Source organism: Morone saxatilis, unplaced genomic scaffold, assembly GCF_004916995.1.
Source record: "Morone saxatilis isolate NCDOM2014 unplaced genomic scaffold, NCSU_SB_2.0 Contig10, whole genome shotgun sequence".
NCBI lineage: Eukaryota > Metazoa > Chordata > Actinopteri > Moronidae > Morone > Morone saxatilis.
In genome coordinates, this window is record NW_023339652.1 from 14,603,774 (window position 1) to 14,615,105 (window position 11,332).

At 39.4% G+C, this 11,332-nt stretch overlaps 1 protein-coding gene across 1 annotated transcript in view; it reads left to right on the forward strand.

Moving 5' to 3' along the window:
- LOC118337460 (synapsin-3-like) overlaps window positions 1-11,332 on the forward strand; it is a 99,126-nt gene that overhangs the window by 85,156 nt on the left and 2,638 nt on the right. Inside the window, exons 8-12 of the mRNA XM_035674512.1 lie at window positions 849-923; window positions 1,182-1,284; window positions 7,535-7,666; window positions 9,557-9,575; window positions 9,679-9,835. Of these exons, the coding sequence (XP_035530405.1) occupies window positions 849-923; window positions 1,182-1,284; window positions 7,535-7,666; window positions 9,557-9,575; window positions 9,679-9,835 (486 nt within the window). The remainder of the gene's footprint in view (window positions 1-848; window positions 924-1,181; window positions 1,285-7,534; window positions 7,667-9,556; window positions 9,576-9,678; window positions 9,836-11,332) is intronic.

The following is an 11,332-nucleotide window of genomic DNA, read 5'->3' on the forward strand; positions in this document are numbered from 1 at the left end:
TGCCAAAGTTCCCCTTTAAGGGGTATCGGTATTGGCTGTCACATTAGAAATTGAAACCATCATTAGACAGTGCATAGTAAGAACAAGAACACATTTTTATTTGCATGTCCATCGAGATCAATCAAATTCATCAGAACAGATTAAAATATGAGGCCAGTGTTTCAGGTGTGACACCCTTTCTATGCCATCAGAAAGTACTAGTAACTAGGCCAGATATAGAGAGCAATAACAACAACATCAACACCAGAAAACACACAAAATATGTACACCTACGTAATCAGAACTGAGCAGTTATTTTTGGATTATTTGCTCTGTAAAGCAGAAGCATTAGAGAGATATCCTAGAAATATTAATCATATATTGACCTCTTTCAAAAATGTATGGATAAAAAAAAGATAGATTACAGGCAGTTCTCATCAACATTGTCTTCACTTTTACAAAGTCATGGTCCCATTTGTCCTTCAAACCCACACACCCATTTGGACGCAAGAGACCATGTTCTGTAAATTCAGCCGGGCGTATAGCAACACCCTCTTAACTTTCAAGTCTCTCTATCTAAACAATTACTTGACCAAAGGCAGAGGAGCAGAGTAGCCAAGCCTTATCTCATCTCGTTTTTCCCCTGGCCTCACAAGGAAAACATTTCTTTAAATGCCTCTGACACAAACATAATGTAGGTGTGGATGGCAATCATCATCACTGATGAACTGACGATAGCTTCTCCCACGAGCTTTTCTATTCAGCTACACAAAAAAGAGTTGTGAGTGATTAAGACTTGGTTGAGCGTTGTAGCTTTATAGCTGGAGGCGGGTTGATTCATTTGTTGATGTTTCGTCTTTGATTTGCAGGAGAACGTCCATCTCTGGGAACTGGAAGGCTAACACGGGCTCTGCCATGTTGGAACAGATTGCAATGACTGACAGGTGAGCTGACTCAGTTGTACACTGGGAAAATGCTGACCTGTTCATACAGTTTACTACCTTTTGAAGACATCTGTCTTTTTGTTAAATTTTACATACTTTTAACATACTGACAAAGGCTGACAATGCAACTGTCCTAAGAAAGTATAGTTTATATGTAACTGTGAGCCCTGTGAAGTCCAGTCCATCCTTCATGATATTTCCAGAGATTATTGGGTTGTAATTACTGGTTTATCAGTGGTGTGTGTCACTGTGTTCCAGATATCGGCTGTGGGTGGACTCCTGCGCTGAGATGTTTGGTGGCCTAGACATCTGTGCGGTGAAGGCCGTCCACGGAAAAGATGGCAACGACTATATCATCGAGGTCAGTTTGTTTTCAGAATAACCCTCAACTTCAGTGTGAGATTGCACAGTCCAAAATAAAAGACAAGAAGATATACATAACATGTTGCTCCTCCAGCATATTTTGGAACACGAAAGACCAAAATCTTAGATATGTACTGTGTCCTTGTGTATTTTGAAATTTAATCAAAAGTTTGGATTTCTAGAAAGGCTGTTGAGTTAAAGGTGGGTGGATAGACGGAAAACATGCCCCATTCCAAACATTTGCTACGTTCCTGGCACTTTATCTGTAGAGCAGTTCTTGGTAGGTTTGCATGTTAAAACACCAATCCAGTGTAAACGTTACCTTGGATTCAGTCTCTTTCCCTTCTGATAATATTTTTCATATCTTGGTGAAAGTCAGCAGGGAAGGGTGTAGCCAGACTTGATGGTACGTGATCATCAGAGCCTTGAAAGCATGATTAGTCTGTAGACCAAACACAGGCAGGAGAATGAAAACAACATCAGGAGTCAGCAGTTGACTCACTGCGTCTACCAACAGAGCCTGTTTATTTCAAGTCCACTGGTAAAGTTTGGCATTCCATGTGCATTTTCTAGTTTGTAGACAAATACAATTGCTGCATGATCTGACACATCCAATTTGGAGGAGGTTTTCCTCCGAAGTAACTTCAAGTTTTTGGGGTTTCATTCCCCACTGGGATGAACATGGTGGTAACACTGCCTGGGTTATGGTTAGGGTTAGGGAAATGTATGCAACATGTATGTTAAAGCTTCTCTAATCAATATTTTTATGTTAACCACTGACTATTAATGAAACCACAGAGAATTGTCACCTGACTCTGCAGTTCTCCTCAGGTCTATGGAGCGTTTTAGCATCTTCTAGCTAATTGTTTTGGTTTTACAGCCCACAACTTTACTGTTCTGGTTCAGTCTCTGTGCTCTCATTAGCATTGTTTTCTATACACAGCAGGCAATTTTCTGCAAAAGGCTTCTAATAAACCCACTGTATGCTAGCTGCACAGCACAAAACAATGAATAGACATTATTTAAGCATTAGCTCCTAAAGAGAGAAATTTGTCCCTCAGGATTTGATGGAGACCAAACCTCAGCCCCATTTCCAGCCACAGCAGGCTGCTGTTTTTTGCAAAATAGCTCTGATAAAGCTACTGTAGACTACCTGCCTAGCACCAAAGGAAACACCAATTTAGCAACTAGCTAGGGAACAATGTTAAGCATTTAGCTACTATAGAGCTAGATATTCTCCTCAGAAGGTGGTGCAAATTGAAAAAAAAAACACGACTTCGAATGAAGGCTAATGTTGTTCTGTCTGGATGTGTAAATAGCAGTTTGTTAACAAGTTCACTAACAAGGTTATAATGTCACTTTTGTGTTTACAGCTTGCAAGAAATGTTATGTCCAGCTATATTTTAGCAGTTTGTTCACAAGATAGAAAACCATTTGGTTTTGATCTCTCTTTGGTGGCATTATCCCTAAGAGTAGAGAAACTGTTTTTTTTTCTACAGCTGTCATTTAACCCAAGTATTCAACAATCATATGTGAAGAAAAACATCATAGTAAAGACACAGAGACCGATTAGATATAGACTAGAATGCAAATAAGACGGTTGAGATTTGAAGTAAGACGCATGACTCGCTTTATCTGTCAAATGGAAGACATCTCAGTCTGTTATCAGGATTGTCACTTTCTCCACTGGCACATAAAAAAGTAAAAATGCTCAGGCAGGGTTAGTCATGCTTTTATGTGGGTCTTTGCAAAACAGGAAATCAGGAGCTGGAGTAGAATTAGTGTGAAAGTCCTCACACAGGAATGACTGATGGTACACCATGTAAGAGGATGATATATGGGGGGATTTTCCTTTAAAGATTATAACCAGGAGAGAAGCAGGGGACAAATAGTTTTATCATCTGTAATGAGGTTTGTTTTTAGAACGGTTTCCTATGTCTTCAAATCTGAGGAAACAGGCCGGTCTGGGACATCTGATGTGCCCAAATTTAGGCTGAGACCATGACATCACTCCTCTCTCTATCTATATGCTGGGTGAGGTCAGCGGTGAGAAAATAAGCCTCTTTTTTAGACTCAGACTATCTCAGGAAATATCTACCAGCTCCCCAGAGATGTGTAGTCTTAGGAGCCGAACTGATTGGACAGAAAAAACTGGCAACACAGTCGAATTACAATGTTCTCTGACGAGCAACACTTCCTCCTCCTCTCTATCTAGTTGTCTCTCTCTAAAACCCTTCAGCATGATGGAATTTAATTAACCGTGACAAGGAAGAGCTGTCGGTCCATCACAGTGTGAATCTATTTTTTTGTTTCAGACAAAGACATCAGCCATGACACCTCTCACTAATGAAAAGTAATGAGCTCCTCAGAGGCACTTCATTAACAGTTTACTGCAGCCGCTATTTACATGAAGCAAATGCAGTGTTGTGTCAGTTCATTGAAAAAGTGCACATACAATGGAGGATGCTGTGACATGACATGATATCATGTCAAATTACATGACAGTAATGTAACATGACAATAGAAAATTGAGGAGATGTAAAAGGATGCCACACAACTTGATGATATTGCTTATCACATTACAGTGACATGATGCAAACCTAAAATAGGACCTATGACATCCATACAATACAACAACGCAAAGCACATAATGTGTTAGGACATGGCACTATTTTGACATTTTACAGGAAGAAAAATACCGGCCTTTTGATTTAATGATGCATGAAATTGAAAATGAAGATATATTAACTTAAAAACATGAAATTATTGTGGTAAATTAGTAAAGCATTGAATAGAAATATATAAAGGTGGCATTAGTAATCAATAATTTTTTTTTTTCAATATTGAGTTTTTTCCAAATACAATGTCTTTTTTCATTGAACTCACTTAAATTGTGGCCACAGATAATTAAATTTAATAGGTCACCTGGCGCTCCATGTACCAAGGCTGAGTGCCTGCTGCAGTGGCAGTGGTTTGAATCCAACCTGCAGCCCCTTTGTTTTGCGTGTCATCCCCTCTCTCTGCCCCCCTTTCCTGTCTATCTTCAGCTGTCAATATCAATAAAGGCAATAAAAGCCAGAAAAATACAATAATTAAATTAATTTCTGTTTTTTTAAGCATTATTTTTCAAATGAATCTGTTAAATTTGACACAAAACCAGGGTGGCAGCTGGAGTGGCCAGGCATTTTATACAGTTGGCAGCTGCCACCCTAATTTGAAAAACCTTGACTTCACAAAGCAAACAAATGATAAAATTGAAACAACACACACATATATGTTACATGATTTGACTCAATACCATGACATAATTTTACGTAACAAAATGACATAGCATAACATGGAAACTGAAAATGACTTACATAATATTACCCCAACTACAGTATTTGATACAGGACGACATAGAGAGGTGGAAGGAAATACAGTAAGTAATGTTTTAGAACACCAAAGATAAAAGAAGATAAATGGGCTTTTTTAAGTGAATTGAACTCGCAAGAGGGAGGAATACAAGCACTGCTATCTTAAAACTAAAATTGTTTTCCCAGGAAAACATTACCCTTTGCCCATCCCTGTACCGCGACTGCACCATAATTTTGAATGAGCACATTTCACATGTTGTGCTCTGTGAACTTTCCCAAGCAGCAGGGTATATTGTCCAGACAGAACACTGTGCAGCTCAATAAAAGTGCAGAATAACACCTCTATGTTCCAGTGCTGAAAAGGCCAGTAGCAGCTCCAGTCTTCTGCTAGATGACTCTGTATCCTAATAAATCAGCAGGGTGGATCCCGGCTCTGCTTGCCACCACACGCCGTTTGAAGTGGGGCCTGGCGGTCGCTTGCCAGGGCTCTGCTCAGTCCCCTGTGGTAATGACTCAACTGGCCAAAACACCATGCCACGCCCCACCACACTGCCAAATCCTATCCAAGAAGCTGGGTACGCACGGAAAATGAAGGGCTTTAAAGGGTTCTCTGGTATGGATAGCGGTTCTGTGTAGAACAGTATGAACCCCACTCTAAAAAACCAAGGTAAAAGTAAAAAACCCTAGCAAATAGAAAACACAGTTTGTATTTAAAATGTTTTTTCAATACTCAGAATTTCCTGGATTAATTTCATTCAAGAATGCACGAAACAATCAGCTCCCATTAAAGATTTTAATTCTGCCTTGTGGTTTGACGTGTTTCCACATGAAACACGAAGTTGGGAGAGGAAGGGCTAAACTAAAGGGACTTGATTGAGACTTGATCAGGGGTGGCTTGGCTGGGTCTTACCAAAATATATGTCATGTTTTATTGGATGGCACTTTAATATACTGTGCAGAGTACATTAGAAAACTTGCAAAACGTGTTTGATACAGTGCATGTAAAAGTAGATAGCAGAACAATAGATTGTGGAATTTCATCTGACCATTAAATTGTTCTTTAAATGATCCTTCGTTCAGCCGTAGGTAGTTGTGTGCCAGTTAAGCTTTCCCTTCTCCCACAGCTCACGTGCAGTTTACAGTGATAATTGTGGAAATTCAGTCATTTTTGAAACAATGGGTCCTTCATTTCAGACAGAGGTAGACAAAGACAGCCTGCATTTAGAACCGACAGCCAATTTTATTTACTGATATGACAACTATTGCATTTTTCTGCGATTTTCTCTGTGACCATAGTTTCTTCTACCACTTCACAGCCTGTTCTTATTCCCAGGTCGTCAAATTCAAATGTTCAGTCAGTTGCAATCTGAAACCTCACCATTAGATGGCACCTACACACTGGTTCTTTAAGTGAAAAATAATCAATGGATTAAAAATAAAAGTAACTGTTAGTTGTAACCCTGGTAGGTTTTGTTCTGTAGATCTCTGTATTATAGACATGTAGTGGTCTCTAGATATCTAAATTCTGTTTAACAGTAGCAACAACAGGTCCCTGGTTCTTCAGAGTGTCAGCAGTGTACCATCAATCTAAGAAAACAGCACACCACATGACATGTGTTTTTAGGTTACCAACCCTGTTTGCCTGGAATTGCTGTTGAGGGACGAAAGTATTTTATATTATATGTTAATTTATTTGATGTCACTAATAAAACAGCTTCAACCAGAGTAAAGGGGAAGCCTGTGTAGTGAAATGAGCTGGTGCCGTGTTTGTTTTGAATGGGATCCATGCATGCTCTCCGCAGCACATGGTTGCTGGCCTCTGCCTGGCATACACTGTGTACAAGAGGATCAGCACATGCATGCATGCATGCCCGGCACTGTGTTTACAGCCTGTGGTCGGGGCGCGGTGCAGCAGCCTCATCCACCACACCGAGCATCTGGCAGTGCCAGCAGCCACACTTCTCCTGCTTCTGTTTGTTTTGGTCTTCAGGGATGAGGATGGCAGGTCTCAGAGTGCCATGTGCTCTGTGGTTCAGTACACGTGTATGCGCATGTGAGCTCAAGTTGTGGGAAAGCTGCTGTTTTCTTTTCTTTGAGGTTAATTATTTGTGTGTGGCAATGGATGTGGTCTGTGCCCTTCCAAGTCATACCCGGGGAACATAATATTTACAGATGGAGTCACATTTTATCTGCTGTTCACTGGAAAGAGAGGGTGGCACAGGAAAATAGCAGTTAGTTTGAAAGATGAGATTTGTGTGTTCAAATGTGCCGATTCAGTTTATCTACAGCGTAAATGGAGAATAGGTCAGGAACGTTTTTGTCTCATGAGACCTTAAAATGACACGATTTTATCATCCCAAGCTGCACATTCACAGTAGACTATTTATCTTTTTATTTGGTTCCTGTGATATCTTATCAGAGAGCGCTGAGGGGCTGAGGAGGATTTTAAAAGAAAAAAGCAAACATCACAGGATCTCAAACCCCTGATTTAAAAACTGCTGAACTACCCTGCAGTAGTTGCTGCAGCTCTAATGGAGGATGTAGTGGGACAGATCCAGGACAAGGAGCTTTCTGAGGAGCATGGTAGTGCATGGGAACAAACAGAAGAGTCAGTGTCATGCTCAGTGCATCCGGCAATAAATTGTATTAAAGGCCAGCAGAGTGTTGTATAGCTTATATTGTCTGAGATCTCTGTAAGATGACTCATCATTGCTGGCAAGACACCACAGAGTCCATTATCCCTGACATCATTTGGGGCCTGAACGCGTCTAATCTTCGTGATAAGAGATATAATACTGCCATCTAGTGGAGGAATTTTAAAGCTTCAGTTTTGTGACTTCCTGCTGAATCAGCCATCCAGGCCCCTGATTGGCTGTTTTTCTGTCTCTGCAGGTGATGGACAGCTCCATGCCTCTGATTGGTGAGCATGTGGAAGAAGATAAACAGCTGATCACAGAGCTGATCATCAACAAGATGGCCCAGGTGCTGCTGGGAGTTTCCACACCTCAGCCTTCCTCTGTCAAGGTACGTCAGTGCGTTATGTCTGACACATAACTTTTACATACATAGTTAATTAATATTAATGCCAATAATGTCACTACTGTAACTACTGCTAGTGTTATTAACAGCATGGTTTGTACTGCCGTTACTACTGTTACTGCTTCTACTTATATTACTTCTTAATGTAGTAGTGCTACTGTTACTGTGTCTGTTACTATCATTATTGTAACTATAAACATAACTGTTGTTACTACTGCTAATACTGTTGTTATGCTAGTATTATTAATCAAAATAAATTTGCTATTATAATAAAATTGCTACCATTTTTATACTACTATAATAAACATTATTTACTGCCACATCTATCATTATTAATACCATCACTGATATTATTACTGTTACTACTACTACTATTGCTTCTTATACAATTACTGCTAATATTGCTAGACCTGGTAATAATATACTATACAGCAGCATTGGCTCACAGGGCACCATCTTTGATCATGGTATCCAGTTCTCCTTAATACATCCATGTTTTTGAGTGGAGCTCAACCTTATCAAAAAATAAGGCCCTCTCCAGGGTTATTAATGTTTTCTTTGAACCTTCCGCTTGACTTAGGACTGAAACTGAAATGCCCTCCCTACAACATGTCAAAATTATACAAGACTTTAATATCTTAATGCAACTTGTAATGTACACAAACCTGGTAACTCTCCTCCCACTCATTCAAACAGCTCTATTGATGGGCATGGTACTGGTAAAACAACATAAGGCTGGAGGCTCCCGCTGCACCGTGCTTCAGAATCTGGTTGAATGAACTTGTTTCTGTTATTTATATGGAGAAATTGCATGTCAGCAGAAATGGGAAGAATCTTGCGGGGCCTTTATTGCAATATCTGGACTCTATCTGACCACAGCATTAGATATGAATTGTTTTAATGTTGTTGTTACTGGGATCTTCCACCATTTTCATGTAACTATTTATGCATTAAAGTATTAACTTTATTACATAGGAAGATAGGTAGGAGATAGGAGATAAGATATACATGGATAACTACTACCCTGCTGTAGCTTCAGCTAAAAGAATTGCAATAAACTCCCCACCCTCCCTTTTTGACCCCCTCTGCTCACTCATAATTTTTGTACAGTACCTAATTATTATTTTCTTTAACTTTCATTTGCATTTGTAATACAACTAATGCTGCTGTTGTCACTGTCGGTATTACCCCTGTATAGCACACACACATAGCTGCTATTGAGGCCAGTGGGGTTATGTCCTCAGAATTTGTTTTAGCAATCTCGGGGGGAGTTGGAATAAGGTTGGTATTTTTTTTAGCTAATTCCATTACAGTAGAGTATATTTAATCATGACTACTTTTAGGTCAACATAATGATATTTTAAGTGTGGATGGGCTTGAAATGAAACTGCATTTAGACTTTCATGTTGATGGTTGAAACAATATAATTGAACATCATCTCTTACTTTACCATGACCGTGACTTTATATGAAACAGTGTAGAGCCTTATGTGAAGCAGAATTGAACCAAGAGTCAAAGATCTCTGTGTGTGCAGTTGTGTTCAGGTACATTGCCATAGAAACACGCAGGTTTATTTGTCTCCCTGAAGAGAAAAGACCAATGTTTTAGGGACTATAGTTTTTAGTTAAATGTCCTATTGACTGTGATTGATTGATTGATTGTGAGCAACTTGAGCTGTGTTTTAAGAAAGGAACCTTTTTTGTGGCAGATTTAGTTTTTTTGAGCGCGAGACAGAAGGCTGAGGAAGTTCTTTGTTTGCAATGTAATAAGTTTCACCACTGCAGCGCTATTTTTGGTGTCTTTCAAGTCCATGTGGGCTTAGCAACTTGACCGTGTGCATGACTCAGTAATGACTCTGTGTCCCTTCATCCACAGACCACACAGCCCAGACGAGGTAGGTTTTTGTTTTGTTGTTTGTTTCCTGGCTGCAGCAGTGTTATGGTAGTAAACACTGTAAAACAACTAATCTACATGTAAGTTGCGTGTACCTGTTACAGGGGGACACCGCTCTGCTTCCGCCTCTCCCTCCCAGTCAGCCCAGGGTTCACCTCAGCGAGCCCGATCAGCCACCACCTCGCCCAGCCAGGCCTTCCAGCCTGGTCCCATCCCTGCCTCCTCTGGACCTGGAGCTCAGAAACAGTCCCCACAGCTGAAGTAAGACACACTGGGTTCCTACTAATAGCACACCGATAGGCTCCATGATACCATCAGAATGAGATTAATTAAATGTGACTATTTCAAGTATTATATAGTTGCTCTTGTCAGGGAGGAAGAGGTTTACCTTAAATTTATTTTTTAATCATAATAGTCACATTAATAATCATTAGTCCTGCTAATAATTTATTACTTTATCAAGTACTGCAAGCTTAGATATATCAGACATGTTGCAAGCTGATGTACTGATATCTCCTTTCAGTTAACACCAAACGGCAGACAAAATAATAACAATAATAATAATAATAATAATAATAATGAAAACTTTATTTATATAGCACCTTTTAATAACAGAGTTTACAAAGTGCTTTGACAGACAGCAAAATTATCGTTGTGATACACAAAATGTAAAAAAAAATAAAAATACAGAATACCAAAATATCGCCTCTGGCTGCCAGATAAAAGACGCGGCAGCTGGTTTTGGACCATTCGCTAGACGTCTAATGTGAGTTGATTCGGGGGTTGGAAAGGCCAAAGATAGATGGAATTGCGAATTAGCTTTCCTAGACCGTTTTGAATGTTATATTTATAGGCATGGATAACCTTTCTTCCAAAGGTGCATTAATGTTGATGAGATTTATAGTGATAAGATTTTTGAGGCCGATGAGATATCATTCTGAGCTGCGTTATATCATAAACTTATTTTTTGACAAGCAGGAGCTCTGTAAATTCCTGTTTGTTCAATTAGCAGAGTTCGAGTTATATCGAGAATTTGACACCACTTATATTCAAAGGTAAGTTATATTCATGGCATATAGGAGTTTGATCAGTAGAGGGGCGTGAGGTATACCTAAGTATTTGCCGAACTAACAGTGGCATATCTACAGTGCATCTTGCCTTTGGAGCGGACTATTAACTTAATATAAAATAGAATGCATCTCTGTTCTTGGTCACTATTTAGAGGATTATGTGGAATTGTTGTTACTGTATATGGAGAATCGTAATGTTAAATGCCTCTTGAGTGATGTAGTGTTTCCTGCTTTTTCACCCCAATTCCTGTTGTCTCTCCAATTGGGCTCCACTTGTTCGTCTTTATATGAATTGATTTTAAGATTTTTACTTAAGTATGTGATTTCATACTTTTATTAAAGCTCGTCTGTCATCAATTCTAGTTCTGGCCCCATAAGCTACAGTAGAGCAGAAATGTTTAGTATACCTCTTTATGAAGCCAGGGTATTGCACGATACACTTTAGGTCCTCAGGGTCTGGGATGGCCCCTTCTGGCTCTTACCAATTGTTCCGAAGGCTTAAATCTAAAGGGTAGGTCTGCCCTGAGGAGAACGGTGTTTGCCTAGAAACAGTGACCTCTTAAAACGCTATCTTTTTATAGACTTTGCTTCCATGTTGATGATTGTTGTCATTTTTACTTTTTTTTTTTTTTTTTTCTTCTGTTTCTTTTAATTTCATAGCTTTATTGTTGGTCTATATTATTGTATT